The sequence below is a fragment of the Uloborus diversus genome, chromosome 5 (genome assembly GCF_026930045.1).
Source record: "Uloborus diversus isolate 005 chromosome 5, Udiv.v.3.1, whole genome shotgun sequence".
NCBI lineage: Eukaryota > Metazoa > Arthropoda > Arachnida > Araneae > Uloboridae > Uloborus > Uloborus diversus.
This window is the reverse complement of record NC_072735.1, coordinates 131,422,072-131,442,558: the sequence shown is the minus strand read 5'-3', so window position 1 is coordinate 131,442,558 and position 20,487 is coordinate 131,422,072. Positions and strand designations below refer to the sequence as shown.

The following is a 20,487-nucleotide window of genomic DNA, read 5'->3' as shown; positions in this document are numbered from 1 at the left end:
GTGCAAGCCGCATCTTTTTATCTTTATTCGATTTCGAATTATTCATTATTAAAATTAATGCTGACTTTTAGATCACCCGGTATATTTTTCAAAGTCTCTCAATGTTTTCCTCCAAATTCGTGAATTGCTCTTAAAAGCAACAAGCTGTGATTTATTTGATGTTTCAAAACATTCTTTCAACGGAATTTTCCCCTTCAATGAATAACGATTTAACATTGAAAAATAGCTTTCCTAATTGAATAAGTAAATTGGGCAAGCTCTTTGAATTACAGAAAAAGACACAAATCATATATTTATCACATCATCCAACTGCAGTAAGTTGACTTAGTAAGTTTATTTTTAAATAGTTTTTGTTTATTGTTGCGTTTAATGATCCAAAATCAAGAACAGGCTATTCTGGCAAATGGAAGTTTATTTTCTGATTCTTTTAGTGAAGAGATTTTTGGGGATAAGTTGTTTTCTTGAAGAACTTCTTTGAATGTCCATCGATATATTTTTACCACAAATAACTTCCTTATTGTAATCTGAAGGGTAAATTGGTTCTGTTTTCCTATCAACTAATAATATCAGACCAATAACAATACGAAGCTGGACTTACTTGAAAGGTGTAGTAATGGACTACACCTTTCAAGTAAATCCCCAGTCAGGATGGAAGAGATTTAGCTTCACAGCTACACTTGATTACTTATATTTGGTTCAATTCGGCGAAAATACCATAATTTAATAATCACTTGGCTGAAAGGCATTAAGCTCACCATTTGGTCACACGATTATAATTGGATACATTTTGATGTCGACAGTCAAAATTGGTAAACATTTGCCATTAGTTGTTGTTAATCCAAGGTACAGTCTTCCCAAGGAATGTATGGAATTGGCAAATGTCCAGTTAAGACAAGTCTATCTGAACGAGAGAGGAAAATATTTTTTTTTTCTTTTTGCGCGTGTTTGGCTAATTTGAATGTGATTCTGTTTAATTCAGAGGTCAACATACATCTGCAAAAGCTGGCATCCCCGAAAACGAATAGATACTATACGTCCTTTTCCGCCAATGAACCGGATGTTTGCCTTTCCATCTAACCGGTGGTTGGACTGTACTTAGACAATAAATAAATTTATAGCCAATATTTAAATTTTTTAATAACATTATCTAGCAATTCTATAACATTTTCTCAGTTTTCTCAACGAAAGGAATATTCTCAATTTTTAATTTGCCATTTAGGAGCTTTAAATAAACAGCTGCGTGCTCTTGAACCATAAAAGTAACTTGAACATTTCAATGTTCGATAACGGAATGGCATGAATTTGCTTTGCTGTTTTACATGGCATGCCTTAATTAAACGAAACAAATTACTTTCATTCCCATGTGGAAACGTATTTAATCTTTAACTAGCAAGTTTAAATGCAGCTCAAAGCTTCAAAAACTGTTGAGAAACACGAAAACTTCAAAAGAATAACTTAAAGGCATATCGATAAATTTGCTTTTCTAAGTAAAATCGATAGTTCCATTTTTCGGAAATGTGCTTGAGGCATTTTCCTGATGCATTTATATGCACACAGATGCTTCTGTGTTTATCATTTTTTTTCTTTCAATTTCCTAATAATCGATTTTGTTTTATCCTGAAAGCATCAAAATTTCAGATTATATAACTTTTTTATTCTCTTTCCCATTTTATTAACATTCTTTCTCCTGTTTATTGTATCGGATATTTTCTCGGAAGAGCGGTTTGCTATTCGATCGAAGTTTTCCTACGCCCTAGTAATAATAGAACATATTGAGCCGTCCCATATTTTCATATATTGATATTTTAGATGCAGTTTGTAGGGTAACGAACTTACTTTTGAAAATTTGTATAAGTAATTGTTTGCACTTACGTGAAGGACCTGTGGATGTGTTTAATATTGTTTGAAAAACTGAAATAAATTCGTAAGCAGTGAAATTTCATTTACAATATGTTGTGTTCTTTTAGTATTTTAACAATGAGTTGACTGCCGCAAAATGTAAGATTGTTTGACAAATTACCTTAAAGGAGGTTTGTTTGTATTTTTGTATATAAAGCATTTTACGATGATGACCTTCTTACTTTAGACATTGAGTTGACTGCAGTGTGATTCAAGATTTTTTGACACATTATTTTAAATGAGTTTTTTTTTTTTTTTTTTTGTAAACTAGCGGTGCACTGTACGGCTTTGCCGTGGTATAAGATTAAAAAGTCATTTGGTTCGCCTGTATATTTACGATTAATTTGCTCGTCCATGTAATGGTAATTTGCTCGCCCATGTCATGGTAATTTACTCGTCTATGTTATGGTAATTCGCTCAGTAAAATGGGCTTAAAATTGAAATATAAAAGTAAAAAAATTGAATTTTTGATAAATCGCTTCGAGGCGCTCACCGCTATGCTACGAACTAATTTTGTGCCGAATTTCATGAAAATCGACCAAACGGTTTAGGCGCTATGCACGTAACAGACATCCAGAGATCCAGACGTACAGACTTTCAGCTTTATTATTAGTAAAGATTGAGTATTTTACGCTGAATTTCCTACTTTAAATATTCAGTTCACTGCAGTGAAATTTGAGATTGTTTGACAAACTATTAAATGTTTTTTTCCTGGGACGTCTACTGTCTCAAGAAGTTCAAACACAGATTGTGTTGGTCTACATGTTGGTTTGGCAATGTGGGTGTTTCTTTGGTCAAAATTACTACTTTTAATCACTGAAACTGATAGAATAAGCAAAAAAAAAAAAAAATAATAATAACATGGAGCCAGAAAAAACGTTTATTTTTCCGACGGTTAGTTTTTATTTTCTGTCCGGATTTTGAACTAAGCCTTGGTCTTTATGACGTCACAAGTGATGCACTTTGGTGTGCTACTCTATAGGCGCTCTGAACGATTACGGTTTGCTATCAACCGTGTTGTCAGAACATGAGACTAAAGAAGCGAATTAAATATTGCCCTCATTGCTAATGGTATCAGTGAATGGCATTTCATCACTTGTGTTATCATGCGCAGAAGCGTAAAAATAAAATTAAATCTGCACACTAATTGAAATAATTTTTAAAAAATATTAAACTTTGTCAAATTATTTTAAAAAATGATTAAATCCTATGTTTTCAAGCATGCTCTTTCAGAAAAAAATAGTTTCAAAATTTCGGAAACAATCTAATTTAACTTCTATTTATTGCCAATTTTACTATACTTTCTCCCCTTTAAAACGCATTGCATTTTCTCGTAATCCTACAGCAGAAGAATTTACCACATGAAAAATGTTAGAGAGTTCTTAATAAAAAGTAGACATTACTTAAAAAATATAAGAGTTTACGCTCTATCTCTTTTGTCTTTCCAGCAGTCCAATTCTTTAGTTTTTTTCATCTACGTCTATTTGGAGTTCTTCTTATTTTTCCACGTCCTGTGAGAGAAACGGTATGGTTTGCGTTCCTAATAGGTTTTTAGATTGGTTTCTAACTTTCTTAATGGTTGTTTAGCTATTCCTCTACTTTTACTATTTAAACTATTTAGTTTTCTCCTCGCTGCCGCTGTAGTGTTACGTTTTAGATGAAATTTGGAATAAAGAACGCTATGGTTCGTTGGTTAGCATGGTCGAAATTATGAACGCTACAGCATAAAATATAGGATATAAAATATAGTTTAAACTCGCACTACTGACAAATTTCAACAAGAGTCCGAAAACTTTGAAAGAAAAAATGCTAACCAACGAGAAAATAGGTACCAATTCAATTTTGGCGTTAGTCGCTCCCTGATTTTTGCCATCATTTGCTCGAATAAAAATAGCGTACAGTAAACTCCCGGTCGGTCGCGAGTCAATCAAAAATCAGGAGCATGTATTTTTGCTGCAAAAAGCAAATACCAATGGTTGTTTTTCTGTCGAAAAATTGCAAATTTAAACTCAGTTGTTTTTGTTTTATCTTATATAATTAAAAACTGAGCGTATGCATGTACAGGGTTTGTCTGGAAAGTAATAGGACTGAGTCGATTAAAAAAAAATTTATAAGCCAATTGTTACAATTCTTTTAAAACTTTCAAAATAGGCTCCTTCTGCGTGGATGCAGCGCTGCCAGCGTGATTTCCTAGCATTAAAGGCCTCACGATAGGCATTCTCCGGAATAGCCTTGAGAGCCGCGGTGCATGCTGCTTGGACCCCCTCTGTCGTCTCAAAATGCTTGCCTTTCATCGGCCTTTTCAGGCGAGGAAACAAAAAACAGTCCGGGGGCCACATCTGGGCTGTAGGGCGGCTACGGAAGCATTGGGATGCCGGCCTTGGTCAGGTAGCTGTTCATCGTCAGTGAGCACTTTTGGGACCAACTTCGCGCACACCTTGAGCATGTTCAAATGCACCGTCAGAAAACCATGAACCTCAGATTTTGGTAAATTAAACATTTGGGCAATTAAACGAATACTTAGTCGACGGTCTCAGTTCAAAACTTAGTGCACACGAGTCACATTGTCGGTGTTCGTCGAAGTCGAAGGTCTTCCAGCACGGTCTTCAACGGCAACCTCTTCCCGACCTGCCAAAAAGACCTGGTGCCACCGAAACACACCACTTCTTGCTAAAGCAACATCTGGATAAGCCTGCTTGATCATATCAAACGTCTCTGTCTCAGATTTACCGAGTTTGACAGATAATTTAATCGCGCACCTCTGCTCTAACGAACGCTGCATTTTCGGCTTGCACGACTCACAGAAACACGTCGAGCGAAAATGACTCTCCAGGTGCTCAGAGACAATCGACTAGCCGCTCGTTCGTTAGCTAGGAATGCCCTCTACCGAATCCAACCGGCGCACAGTGGAGTATTTGACTGAAAATCCTGGCCAAAACTAGTTTGAAATTTTCACTCTTTTGAAGGCGACACCCTTGTGTGCGTTTCTGCGCTGTACGGCGAAGTTATCCCACTTATAGACACAAAAATTGGTATACAAGTTGTCTGAAATGTCTGATGTTACAATTTGAAACTCGATTTTTTAAATTTGAATTAGAAAATGAAATATTTAATATTTTATCCACGGTTTAGACTTTTGCATGTTTATGGCCGTAAAAACGATCCTAGTAAACGTAGAAAAAAACCCAATGCATCACTAGATAGGAAAAATAATTTTCTTCAAGATTATGGTTTGTTTGAAGTTCTAACGTAATTAACCGAATTTCTAAGAATTTACAAAGGGAGGTCACTTTTTCGACTTTTTTCAATTCTTCAATCAATGTAAACTAAAATTCTTGCATCCAATATTCTAATAATGTTATGGCTCTGAAACTTTTTAAGGAAATAATATAAATACCTTATCTTCATTTACAGCGAAAACGGCGAAGTTATGTTCTTTCACTGATTTATAATGAATTTTTTTTCAATGAGTTGAAATAAAAATTTTCGATAATTTTCACTCGATCCGAAATAAATGCCACGGTTGGCTCTTTGCCAATAATGCTTAGGCAAGTGATAAGTTAACATGTTCGATGCGAATGGCTGTTTTCCTTTGAAGATATGTAATTAAATGCACTGTTCGAGGGGGAAAAAAAGCAAAAAGCGGTTAAAAAATCCTAGTATTCTGTACAAAACACTAATTTGAAACCAAAAAAATAATCAATTTTATTCTTTTCGTTTGGTTTCAATCATTAAAACCCTGAGTTAATCATGCACAAAAAGAATTAAAGACAAGGGTTTCGGGGTTACAAAGAACCTTTTTTCTATTGAAAAAAATAAATAAATAAATGAACTAGGATATTATAACTGTAAAAACACTCGAAAATGGATATTCAAAAGCTCTTTGTTTTTGAATTGTATATATTTTACTCGTACCTTGGGTCGATCCTTAGTTTTACATCGCGTGATGTGTCCCGCTAAAAATTGTACGAACAAACTTGGAACTAAAATTTTATCTAACTTTAATTTCACAATGAGTAGGTAAAATGTCTTAAATATGGATAGCTCGCTAGCGTAGGAACGTTAACGCTAGCAAGTGTGGGGGGGGGGGTATTTTCCCCCTTTTGCTATGTATAAGGGGGAAAAGACCCCCTCCCCCGGCACATTATTTGCAGCAATGATCTGAAAAAATATAAATATTTATTTATTTTATCTAAAATCGATCTCAATTTTAAGGAAGAGCAAATTTTCTTAGCGAGATCACAAAATAATTTAATTTATTAACTCATTAACGTACATGAGAAAATTAACATAACTGAACGCAAACACATGTTTTAGGGTGCAATGAATCTCTTTAGCGATGCATAAAGGTAAGCGTTTTCAAAATTAATTGGATGATTCTCATTCCAAAACTTACATCTTTACACATTGATGAAGCGGTTTCTCGTAACCATGAAACTCGTGTCTGAAATTTTATTGTTGTTTGTGCGCTCAAATATGTCGATCTTTTCATTCAGTAGTACTTATGATAACTGTTTTACAAATTTATTAAATCTTTGTAAGTAAATTCAGTTTAAAATCATGACTTGTCACAAAAAGATCGGATTATGCACTTTTTAAAAAAAAAATGATTTAAAAAAAGGGCAGTTGTAGGCGGAAGATTTTTTTGCTGAAATTAGCACTAGAGACTTTGCCAAATACGATGCAACTTTCAAAACAGCCCGACCGAGCCCGACACCCATTTAAAAAGCTTTCTCTAGTTATAAATTAAGGCGAAAAGCCTTTAAAAATCTCACGTACCAAGTTTTCTTTATTTTTTTTCACAAAAAGAAAATAAAAATATTTACTTTGATTTATAATTAGCACTAAGCCCTGACATTTCTTTATATCGTAAAATTGGTTTGGTTCAATTCCATTCATTTAGAAAGCCACAAAAAAATCTACATTGAAACGTAATAATTAAGCTGAAACGTAACAAAAAAGCGAAAATTCCTTTAGAAATATCATCTTTCACCGAGGCTATGAGCAATTGTATGTGACTCAAGTTTCCAAAACAGGTGCCGATCGATGCACCAGTTAGTCAACTATCATGGAATAAATTTTCATAAAAATCGGGTAAATTTTTAATTTTGGACTTTTGGCCAGGATTTTCAGTCAAATACTCCACTGTGCGGCGCGTGCACGCTCCGAAGTACAGTCGCGGCGGAAAAAAAACAGTCCTATTACTTTCCGGACAAACCCTGTATGTATGTCTAAGTAACTTCTCCCGAACGCCAATGAACTGACCATCGATGGCATCGATGGATTCGTAATCTTCCCGTCTTCATGTTTGACTAACATAATCCTCCAATAATAATTATCAATAAAAAAACTATTAATTATGACTCTTAGATTTTTAAATAAAATCCCTATTTTTCGAAGGCTCCATTAAAATTATTATTCAGTGCTTCAACTCAACTTTCCATAACAATGCTTTTATTAAAATTTGTAGCGTTGCACTATAGTAGCGTGAAGAAAATCATTAAATAAAAGATCTGTTGCCATTTTTTTTCTCGAATATAAAAAAATAATTAAAAATAAAATTAATAAAATTAATTTAAAATGCTTACTTTTTGGTTATTTTTTCCGCAATCTGCCGCAAAATTTTACTGAAAAAAAAACTTGGCGATAACTTAAAAAAAAAAAGTCAAGACATATGGCCTCATTTATGTGACGTTGAAATGATCTTTCGATAATTGATAATTTGGCGAAGGAAAATTTTAGTCAGTATCTTCTATTTTTGCTTTATATCCCCACCAAAAATTTCAGTGCTTTTCGGGGAGTCGTGGACCACCTTTTCGGCAAATGTCCGGAAAATTTTATTTTCGTCTAATCTGCCAAATTTGAATCCAAACACACGATTCTGCACAAAAGAAATTTGATCCTTAAAACTAGGTTATTGATTTCGCTGACTTATATTACGATTCATTGTTGGCCAGCACTTAAACTAAATATTAATGTAATTCGCATTTGCGTTTTCGGTTATTTACGATGCCTCAACAAAGCGTAATTTATGTCACTCATTTCCTTTTCATTCACGCCAACGAGTTTCCGTTTTATGCAAATAACGAAGTAAATAAGGCTGAAGTTTCCAATATTTTCATTTATTTGCAGCGAGCACTTGATGTGCATAGATTTAGAAATTGCGTGTCGTTGGTAAATATTGTACAGAACTTTCAGGTAAGATGAAGTTATGAGTGTAAAAATTTTCTCTTTCAAAGTTTTCGGACTCTTGTTGAAATTTGTCAGTAGTGCGAGTTTAAACTATATTTTATATCCTATATTTTATGCTGTAGCGTTCATAATTTCGACCATTCTCTGAAAAATCAATTTTTCAGAGTATTTTGAATTGTAGTTCTGCGTCTCTTTTGGACATACTTTACGTAGATGATTCTTACTTTTCCGTTTTGGTACACAATGGCAGATTTTTAATCCTGTTGTAGTCATTTTTTACCGCCATGGTTAATAACAATACTTGGATGTTACTCATTTGGCGATACCATAAAAGTCTTGAAGCAAGACTAAAAGTACCATTCTAATGAAACATAATCCGCTAAATAATTTAGTGAAGCAGTTAAAAATAAATTAACCGGAACAGCTTCAGTATAATCCACGGGTCAGCAACATTGTTTAAGTCAACTTTTTTCGGTGAGAACTTGCCAATTGTGTTGTCTTTGTGATTTTGCTTTTCCTTCTCATCTTTCAAGGTTGCCGTAAAATTTAAACGCATTAGCAGGGCTTGACTTCACGAAATGCTGCTTAGTGGAGGTGTCGCCAACTCGGGTGAAAAAAATCAAAGCTGTCCCAACTAATCCGCTTGATTAAAAAAAAAAAAAACTCATTAAATACTTGGGGATAGTTTGATAGTTGGAAATCTAACGCGGTCATCTCATTTTTGGCGTAAATAATTTTATTTTATTAGCCCTGCTGATTTATAGCAACCCTATGAATATCCCATAGTAAAAATTCGACAAATCAACTTTGAATGCTTAATTAACATGTAAAATGAAAAGCAGCTAAATAAGTATATCGAGTCACAAATAAATATTCAAAATGTAAAATTTAACTAACTTGGCGACGGTATAAACATACGATTTTCTTATTTTTTTTTTCTTCCACAAGTTGTAAACAAGTCGTGAATTTGGGACAAACCTAGCCTGGCAGCGTTTGCTATGCTATGATTAGGGTATACATAGCCTTCACAATGCTGCAAGGTTAGGTTTGAACTATATTTACGTACTTATAACGGAAATATGCCGATGATATTTGTTTCTCCAATTTGCAAATAATGTCACATTTATCGAAAAATGTCGGATTATGATGGAAGCTATGTTTCTTCTTCAGTTCTTATGTGCAGTATGGGAAGACTTAGGCAATCGGGATGTTGGTGATCTTAATCCATTGACATCAAACTTTTGGCAAATATTTTAGTATCTGAGCTAGAAATGTTTTTGTTTGCCAGCGTAATCAAAAACTGGGGAAAATCTATTTACGGAACTACTTTGATATACCCCCCCCCCCCAAATCGGAAATTTGGCGACTTTTTTTGTTTTTGTTGACACAAAAACTTTGTTGCCACAAAAATTGTTGCAACAAAACTTTTAAAAAAAACTCAAAAAATGGTACAAAATACCAGAAAATACTAAATTTGGCAACAGCAAAAACCTAAATTGGCACCAAAATAAGAAACAGCAACCCTAAAAAGTCCGCAGAAAATGCCAGATTTGGCGCGTAATTTTTGGGGTGTATATCAAAGTTATACCCTATTTACATGTGGTTACTAAAATAAAACTATTCATGCCAAAAAATTTGATGACCGCGCTAATTTCCTAATTATCGAAATATTCCCTGTAGTTCAAATGAATAAAAAGCACTCTGATAGCACTTCTTAGATAAACAATTAGATTTTAATGGTGATGTAACATAGTGTAAAAGACGGGGTTACGTTGTATAGTCGCTTGGCCAGATTGACGGTAAATATTGGAAATTTTGTAAAACTTTAGCTCGATAGAATTTTCAAGTTGTTTGCTAACTTTTTTTGGTTTATTTGGAGGACTGTTTTAACTTTAATGGATCTTTTGTATAGTTTGGTCCAATATCATTATTTTTAATTTAACTTTTAGAATGGCTGCGGTCTGAAGATATTTAAAAATCGTCACGACCACGTTACGGTTATTTTGCCACGGAGTGAAATTTTACGTTACAATACGTCAACGTTTGGCTAAATTCTGAATGTATGAATTTTACCCAATAATGGATGTTTTATTCTTATTTAATGGCGTTTTGAAGCACGGCCAAAATATTTATTATTAAGTTTCTTTCAAATTTCAAAAAGTTTCTAAAAAATTATGAGAACAAGTTAAGAAAGTTTTTGAAACTGCACCAATAACGTATTGAACAAAAGTGTATTTAATGACTACATCAAAAATAGCCACTTTTAAAATTCGGCCTAAAGAATCACAACTGAAAGCTTTCAAAGTACCATCTACAGGTTTGGAAAATGCATGGTCTGCTAGATAATACGAAGCAACATCAATACATTTAAAAATCAATGTCCTGAGATAACATATATATATATCAACGCACAGCCAATACCGCTGAAACTTCAGACTTGAAATTTCGCAGGCATGTCCATATGATTACGAAAGTAATCCACTAAGAAAGGATTTTTCGAAGTATCTATTAGTTCGGGAGAAACTAATTAAAACCCCTTAATTTCTGTGAAATTAAAACCTGTAATTGAAATTTAAATCCCTTATATTCGAAGGCTTTCCTTCATTCAAATCATTATTCAGTACTTCATCTCAACTTTTTGTCGACAGCGAATTTCAAATTTCATACTGTTTTTCTTTCTCACGAGATTCTTCGAGGCTTTTATCAAGTCAAATAATAATGTTGCTGCCTTTTGCTTTCATTTTTTCAACATTGGAAACGAAGCTTTTAAGAACATCATCACAGACAGACTATCCTTTTGAATTTAGAAGCGTGCAGTTTCCACTTAAAGTTTACTTTACAATAACCGTTAATAAGTCACAAGAACAGACATTAAAAAAAGCGGGGATCTATTTAAGAGAAGACTGTTTTTCACACGGACAATTTAATGTAGCTTGCTCCAGAGTGAGTTCATCAAGCAGCTTAATAATTTTAGCACCAGAAAAAAAAATGTTGTAAACAAAGGAGTTCTTGCTTAAACATAGGTATAACAATAAAATGTGGATGGCCTGCGTTTGCAAAGAAAATCAATACTTTAAAAGGATAGTCAATGACAGTTAAAGAATCGGTTAAGGACAAGTATATAATATATATATATATATATATATATATATATATATATATATATATATATATAATATATTATATATATATATATATATATATATATATATATATATATATATATATATATATATATATATATATCTATAAGGAGTCCAGGGGCACCGGGACCCTCCCACAATTAGAAAAAAATTATAGGCAATAAGTAATTATTATAGATTATTATAGGGGATTTTCGTACCTAGGTGCACCAAGCACTGTTATCCCCTGCTAATTCCATTACTCGAGCAATGCCGGATACGGGAATGCTAGTGAATTATAATAATTATGAAAGGAGTTTTCCAGATATTAATAACACCTGAAACGTCAGCAGGAGTTTTAAAAGAACAAGAAAGATTATGAAATTGATGCAAGAATTCCGACAATATTCTAATGTTTATATCTAAAAATACATTTTACAGTTCAAAAGCGTTTTCAAATTACTTAAATTTCTTGTACTTATACAAGCACCTATCATATGTTAATGTTTGTAAACCTGTGTTTTATACTTTGTAACTTATACATTATTTAATTTTATTTTCAGAAACTGTTCGCAAAATGAGAGAAGAGAGACCTGCTCTATCATCTGTGTTTCAACAACAAAATGCTCTTTCAAAACATTTATTATGATCTAACAGCTTCATAAAGTCATACTATAATCATGCCTCGTTTACGCATTAGAAGATTGCTGTTGACTCTATTTATTGTGGTGTGTTCTACATTCCTTGTGCTGAATCTCACCTCAAATTCTCATCAGGCAATGTTGATTGCTGCCAAAACTGGAGACCGTGAATTACCAGCTATGTTTGAATTCGGTGCAGGCAGAAGGCCGAAGTTTGAAAACTCTCCAACTACATCCACTCAAAATGCAGTCACAACAGAAAAATTACAAAAGTCTGATTCCAGAAAATCGTCTTTTAGTCGTCCAAAGAGAATGGAACCGAATCACCATCATATGGAAAGGAAAGCAAACATGATGGCTGGACCATTAGTAATTGATTCTAATCAACCAATAACAAAACTTTGGTTTATGAAAGGTGGTGGAGTGAGGCCCCAACCCGCAGCTGCGTATTCGAAACCACTTTTATGGCCTGAACAAGATTCAGGAGACAGAATTGTTGAACAACTTATGTATGTTCCTCCCAACTACACTTCAAGTTGGAACTTCTCAGCGCCGACTTCGATGGTGGCTACCATGTCTCAAAAGCAAAAGCTGAAGAAGATACTTCTGTACTTTGGCAAGGGCGGCTGGAACGACTTGCCTCTTGGCAGAACAGTTTTTCTCAGGGATAAATGTCCGGTCAATACGTGTGAACTGACGACTTCGCTAAAAGATGCAGAAAATGTAGATGCCCTTTTCTTCAAAGACCGATTTCTTTGGCCATTCTACAAAAGGAGACCGAATCAAGTCTGGATATTGTTCCTCCTTGAGTGTCCACTTCACACTCAAGCTTTCAAAAACCTCAAAGATGTGTTCAACTGGACAGCAACTTACAGGCATGATTCAGATCTAGTCGCACCATATGAAAAATTTGTTCCTTACAACATTAGTTCCGGAATATACCAATCAACAAAAATGAAATTATTGGTGATACTACCAACTATGCAGGCAACAAGACTAAAAAAGTGGCATGGTTCGTGTCAAACTGTAACGCCAAAAATAAGAGATTAGAGTATGCTAAAGAGTTGGGCCAGCATATAGAGGTGGACATTTATGGGTCTTGTGGCAATAAAAAGTGTCCACGTACACTGACACATAAGTGTTTCCGAATGCTGGACAAGGACTACAAGTTTTATTTAGCTTTCGAGAACTCTAATTGCAAGGACTACATTACGGAAAAGTTTTTCATAAACGGACTTAGGTAAGTGATTTTATCCTCTTTTTTTTAAATATTTCTGATTCAGGATTTGGTACATATGTATTAGCCTGACGACCATTGCCCAAAATAAAAATTGTTGTGAAGTGCAGAACCGACAGCCTATGATGGACTCCCTCTTCTCCCAAATATGCTCTACTTATTTTAGATAGGTTTCGGGTGCAAAGTTTTGACGAAATTTTATGATCTTAATTTACATTTGGACATAATTTTCGACTTGACAAAGATGGGTGATAGAATAATATTCAAGGGCCAGAAATAATACTCCTGTGTATACTAAACAAGCTGGCATCAAAGTTATATTAGTTTCACCTGAGCTAAGATCTGGTAAGCTTTGGTGTAGCATCTCTCCGGTTTATCTGAAATACCTCAATTTTCACTACCGTTTGTCCTAGTACATATTTCAAATTGGAAAAAGGTCAAAATAAAATACATAATTAAAGCAGTAAAAGTTTGAAGCCCAAAAAATAAATAAATACATAAATAACAATAATAAATAAATAAAGAAATACATAAATAACAATAATTAATAAATAAATACATAAACTACTATAATAAATAAATAAATAAAATTTTAAAAAAAGTTGAAAAATAAGAAATGTATCTTTTTATGTGGATCCAAGTCTCCCAGTATTGTGTTTAGGGAAATCATAAGCATGAAAAAAAATCGAGCAGAAAAAAAATTGACATTAGTACAACCTATATTCACCGAGTTATGAAACGCAGCGTTTTATAATTTCTACTCTGGTGCTCATTCACATTTTTTTTGGAAGAGACATAGGGAGGGGGAAGGGGGGGGGGAGGTTTTTTTCACGAAATTTTTTCTTGCGCTTTTACATATCATAGCACATCATTTGCATTTATAAGTTCTCCCGTTTATGTTTAGTACTGTCACAAGCAGAAAAAACAATTAGAACACAAAAGGTATGTCACAAGTACGAATAATATTCACCAAGGTACGCAACGCTGTGTTATTTGCAGACATAGTCATTGAGATCTTTTACTGGACCGTGTAAAGGCTTAAAAAATCCGTATATTCCATTCAAATTATACTATCTTTTGTATTTTTTTTTAAACTTATCATTGCGAAATATTTCCTTTCATTTTCAAGAGCAATGAAAATAATTTTTTTTTCACTTTTTTTTTTTGCTCCAACATTTGCAACTATCAGTGCTTTTTTGATAGAGCGATTTGTTCCTGCCTCGTTGTAAACACGGTCCCTAAAAATTTTGACCCGTACATCTCCGTAAATGTTGTTATTTAAATGTTTCAAATTTTTTGGGTTAGTATTGCTATTTATGGGGATTAGTTCTGTTAATATAATTTTAGGGGCTTGAATGTCATATGTAAGTTAAGCTTCGTATTTTATCGCTATTTTTTACTTTATTTCAAATTTTTAATATTTTACTCTGCATGTTATCTTAACCATTTTTCCAACTGGAAGTATGTATCTAGGACTAACAGTTGCGGAAATAGAGATCTTACAGGTTAAACGCGGACAAACAGTACATACATATATATGTATGTTTTCCTTCGTTAAAAAGAACAAAAGTTACATTCATCTAATATGTAAATATTTCATTTCTGTCTTGTGATTTTATATCTTTTAAGCACGAAATGAACTGAAGTTGAATGGAACTATAAAAGAAAATTGACCAAACAAACAATGAGACACAATAACACACGCTATTTTTCCCTGCAGTAAACCCTTTGAACAGGAAAGTTAATTCACAAGAGAAAAAAGTATGTAAACAAGCATAACTTTTCCCAAGCAGTGTTTTGTTACGCCGCTGACAGTTTGAATAGCGAAACTGGGTGATATCATTTTTCTCTCTATTCACTTTTTCTGGTTTATTGTTACCGCAAAAATGAAATTTTCGGCAAAATATGATTTTTTACGCTTCAAAAATGGGGGCTCAAACTGCAATTTTTTTATGTTGTCCAATTTCTCACTTCACTTCGCGGATATTAAAGTATGTAAATTGCGTGAGCTGCCACTGTTTCACACGAAAAACATAAAAAAACATTTTCAGGATGAATAAGTGTTCAGTGTACATCTAACTATGACACTGGATATTCTATTGTTTTCCAGTAAAAGCAAAATAAGTTGGAACAGTAATGCACATGCAATAAAATTTTATTCGTATATCATGCCAGAAGGCATTTCCTGTGTGATACCATTGCTTGTTGGTGTAAGAATTTTAGTGGAATAATGTATGATACATTTTTGAAAGTTAAATTGAGGAGTAAAAAGCAAAGGAATGTAAGCTCAAGTGACAATACTAAAACTTCGGAGCTGAATAGTGCAAATAATGCGTGAATATCCCCCCTGTTTTGGGGCTAACGATAGTATTAGTAACCCCAGTAGGTACTGCTATACAACTTTAGAAAAAATGAAAGCATGCCTTGGACCTGAACTTTAAACGCGATTTACTCAAAACTTCAAAATATTCACTTACATCCTTTTGCTTTTCCCTACCTCAGTTGTTATTATATGAAATTTACATTATCCCTTTTATCTTATTGACTGTCTTATTTATTGCCGAAAATTTTAGCAGTAATGTGTCGACGGACTATCATTTTCTAGTTAACTTTAGCATCGACGTAAAGCTATTTAGGAATACGTGCTAAAGACAAAAAACTGTAATGTAAGATATCATTATATCGTTGTCCAAAAACTTATTATATAAGAGTATACTTGATGCTACGAACAAAATTTTAAAATCTTCTTTGCATCTTCTCTACTCATCCTAAGTTTACATATTATTCTGTCAAACCTTCATATAACGACTTTCCTCATGTCGAAATTTTCTGTACATCGAACGTTTATCATATCTCCATTTTCATTACACTTTTCCTATGTTTTGGACAAATCTATAGACATCGAAATATTTTACAAGACACATTCTTCTTTAGACACATTATGGTAATTTTACTGGAGAGAGAAAAAACTTTTTTCTGGCTCATGAAAAGGATGGGACGCGCGCTCTTTTAACCCTGGTAAAGAATTGTAAAATATTTTCTTGTAAAAATTACGTTCAAATAGCTTGATGCGGAATAGACTTCTACATACAATGCACTAAAAAACGGAAAATCGCAATTTTCGGACTTAGGTCAGTCTGGTTTTGAGGTCCAAAAATATTGAAACTAAAAGAAAATCAAATGTAAAATATCACACGAGCTTTTTAAAATCTTTGCTTTCATCTTAGATCTCGCTATTTTAGTTTGGCGTAGTTTTTCGCTTATACCAGAAAACAAAAGCTCGAGAGAAATTTTATACAGAGAAAATCAATATCCCATTGTTAACAGACATTAGCGCAAGAAAAATGAGCTTTGACTGAAATACAAAACATCAATCCTTTAAAATCCATTTGGTATCTGTTATATACTTACTCTATGCTAAGTTGAAAACAAAAGGGGAAGCTGATAGATAAGAAATGTTCTCTTCTGGAGTTTGACCATCTACATAAATTATTCATGGAGGGAAAATAAATCCAACTTTTCATGGCGACGCTAAAATATTCCGTTTTACGACTCGTTTGGAAGAAACTCGAGTATTCCTATTTGTTTTCTAAACACTTTAAGTACACGACGTCTCGTTTCTCCCGCCTTTGTCTGGAAAGATTTTTTTTAGCGTCTTTTTTGTGACGATGAAAGTCTTCAAGATTTTTTTCCTTTTTGTTTTGAAATTCTAGTGGGAATTCTTTTTTTTCTAGGATTTGTTTCTAAGTTTCTGAGTTCTATACAGAAACTAGAGCTAGTTTCAGAGGAAATGTTTTTCAGCTTATTTACTTAGTCATTTAACGATTGACGCTCATATACAATAACCTGTAGTTTATTTATGTTTATTTTAAATAGAACATAAGATAATAATCAAAAGATCAAGAAAATGTTAAGTCTTACGTGGAAAAAAATAAAATAGCAACGTTTACAAATAAACGAGAAGACTCGTACTAGAGAAACTTTTATTCTTAACTTAAGACCATAGTTTAGGTGAAGGTTTTTTGTTTCCTAAAACAGTATAAAATCTTATTCTGGTTTCACACTTACTTCGAAATAAAAAATACAATATTGTCTTTATTTTTGCTGCGGCTATACAGCCAGCATTTTTTCTGTTCTCTTACAGCCTATCAGGAAGCACGGGGGAATGTTAACTAACTTATGTAGAACGAATTGCGACTGCAGAATATCTATGACAAAGATTTTTTGTTTGTTGCAATCGGTGTGAAACCACTTTTTAAATTAAGCTCTCAATTTATTTTCACGTACATGACATTTTTACGCATATATCTGTACTTGATTCTCACAAAATTATACTTCGGTTTTTAATTTTTACATGCGTGAATATAAAAAGGTACAATGTATCAAAATATTAAATATCAACTGTCTAAAATAAATTGATCCTCTTAAGAAATGATGATCTGCATGTGTTGGAGGCGTTGCACGGTTACAGCCCCTACTCGTTGAACTCATTGCTTTCAAAATGCAAATGTTTTTTAAGAAAGTTGATACAAATAGGCTGCACAATTACAGCAAAACGCTTATTTATGCACAACACCTGGCATACAGAAAAATTAAAAAAAAAAAAAAAAAAAAACTGAAGTGAAAATATTGCGTTTGAAACAAGTAATTGCTGTTCATTAACAACTTTAAACTTTTAAAACTTGGGGGGGGGGGGGGGGAAATGAAAAAAAAATCTTTTATTATTATTCTTTTTAAATTTGATGATTATTATTTTTTAAAATTTGAGGAAAAAAGTTCCAGATTTTGGGTTTTCCGGATTTTGTTACTCCGAAGTTATGGTCTCATACTGTACTTTATACTAGTAAAAAATTTTTCCTTATGCTCTAATTTACGAAAATTAAAAGTCAAATATTTAATTCGGGGCAAAAATTTCCTACTCGAGCACATAATAGATCATAAGATTACGATTTCGTCGTTATCCTATATATTGTTGTTCATTTTATGCCAACCTTTCTAAAAATTTTCTTCTTCTCTCTTTTCAGTCGCAATATCGTCCCTATTGTGATGGGAGCTCGACCAGAAGATTATGCAAGGGCAGCTCCACCCCATTCTTACATCCACGTCGATGACTACGCTTCACCAAAAGAATTAGCAGAGTACTTGAACATTCTGGACAAGAATGATACTCTATACAACGAGTACTTCAGGTGGAAGGGCACAGGAGAGTTTGTCAACACTTATTTCTGGTGTCGGATGTGCGCCATGCTGCACGCACCACCCTATTACAAATCGTATCCCGACATGCACCGCTGGTGGGCAGGTGCTGGCACCTGTAATGCCGGACATTGGCGGCATCAAACCCCGAAGAAGCCTCAGCAACAAGTGGGAACTACTGAAAATATTAAAGATGATAATGGTTAAATAAAGATATACACCAAACATGAATTTATATATGTCATAATGATTCTGACTTGATGCACTAATTCAGCTAAAGCTGAATATTTCCGTGTGTGATGTCATGCGTTTAGGCAGAGCACATTGTGTCATAGCAGAATGTTAGGGTACATTGCTGTACATATTTGCACTCGCGACAAATCCCACCGCAAAGTGATTTTTTATTTAAATAGAAATGTCAACTGAACAGAAGTGGAAAGCATTCAAAATTGGTTGATGTTTAATGAAGGTAAGCATTCCCTGCATGAATAAAACTGCATTCCTCGATTTGTAGATTTTCCAGCGATGTTAAAACATTCCATGTGTGTCTTTTATTTGTTAAGGGCCGTATTGTGCAGTGACGAGAAGCAAAAAATTTGGCAAATGTAGATATTTTGTAACATCAAACATGACGTCATCCCAGTGAAAACGAAGACACTATTTTAAGCTATTCATAATTGGCAGGAAACCAAAAATTTAAAATAGTCCACAAAAACTTGAAGATGATACATTTGTTTACTTATGTAAGACATCAATATTTAATTGCGATTTGTTTGGAATCCTAATAATAATAATTTGCAGATACAGTAGAGCCTCAATTAAATGAAATAATGTAGACGGATCAACTTTGAAAAATCAAAAATTCCAGTACTTGAAAGTGCTTTAATTAGCTCTTACAAACTTAAACTTTTGACAGAAAAATGTAAGCATTTTTTAAATAACTGGTAAAGATGAACTTTGCAAATTCATTCCCTATTGTTATAAACAACATATTTTTTTCTTAACAAATGTCACAAAATACAGAAAATGCTTTAATTTCGAAGACATAATCTAGTAAATTTATTGTATAACTAATAATTCCTCATGTCCTCTTATTTAGTATTTAACATGAATACTCTCTGAAAACAAATGGCAAAACAATGCAATTCTTCAGCTTTCAATTCAATCTGTTTCAAATTAAACAACAGTTTTAAAACTAGAGTCATTTATAATGTTCCGAAAATGTACTGCTGGGTGTGGTAAAAAACGAAGCAGGTGACAGAACTGCACAAATGATTTGGTGTTTGCAATAGGAGTGGCTGCCTATAATGAGTATAAATTGGTACTGTTTATTTGCGAAGAAAATAGTAATAATAGTTAAAAATTATATTTAAGAAAAACAAAGTTGTTTTAACACATTTTATATAAAAAACGTTTCTGATAATCGAGGTTCTACTGTACTCTAATAGATATAAGAAGAAATGTAATAACTATTATTTATATGCTTATTGTATGTTTGAAGTAAAATGTAAGCTCGTTTTGAGCATTCCCTTTCATTTTGAACCTTTGTATCCATAAAAAAAGAAAATGTACACATTTATTTACAGGTTTTGACTTGTAAATAAAAGCATAAATGCCAAAGAATAATAATATTTCTCGTGTTTTTTTTTTTTAGTCTTGCTTACATTCAAATCATTCACAACAGGACTGATACTGTAAAATAAATTCTTTTAATTATTTAGTTTCCACAAATATATTTTATTACACAAGTTGTTAAACAAGATTCTATTGCAGTAACTCTGTAGAGTCATTCCACGGAAATCGGTTGTTTTGTCCCGCACGTGACGCCATCTATAATTCATTAAAAATAATACTTTATAATATTTATGAACACATTTTTTCTGTTAACAAATGAAATACATTAACTGTCACGTACAGGACAAACGGTTGACCTTTTCGTGGGATGGCCCTGTACATTTAAAATTCCAGAACACATGGTTTGAAATGATTTCTGCCCTAATTTAAGGTCATTGTAATCTATTCTGATTTTAGCAGCTCTATGTGTTGAGAATACATTTGAAAAGTTTTTATGACGAACGACGTTTCTAAATGAAAAATCCTCAAGTCTGACCTAATCCGATCTATGGTCGAACTTTGAAGCTTTTGTCGCAATTAGATAAAAACGTTGAAAGCATTTTAACTTGAGTTTGAAAATCTTCCA

The 20,487-nt window shown here is 33.2% G+C and overlaps 1 protein-coding gene across 1 annotated transcript in view; it reads left to right on the top strand.

The window, feature by feature from the left end:
* Nucleotides 1–19,900, top strand: part of LOC129222045 (glycoprotein 3-alpha-L-fucosyltransferase A-like) — a 124,363-nt gene extending 104,463 nt beyond the window's left edge. Inside the window, 3 exon segments of the mRNA XM_054856464.1 lie at nucleotides 11,777–12,785; nucleotides 12,788–13,094; nucleotides 18,116–19,900. Of these exon segments, the coding sequence (XP_054712439.1) occupies nucleotides 11,894–12,785; nucleotides 12,788–13,094; nucleotides 18,116–18,494 (1,578 nt within the window). The 5' untranslated portion in view covers nucleotides 11,777–11,893 and the 3' untranslated portion in view covers nucleotides 18,495–19,900.
* The last annotated feature ends 587 nt before the right edge of the window (nucleotides 19,901–20,487 follow it).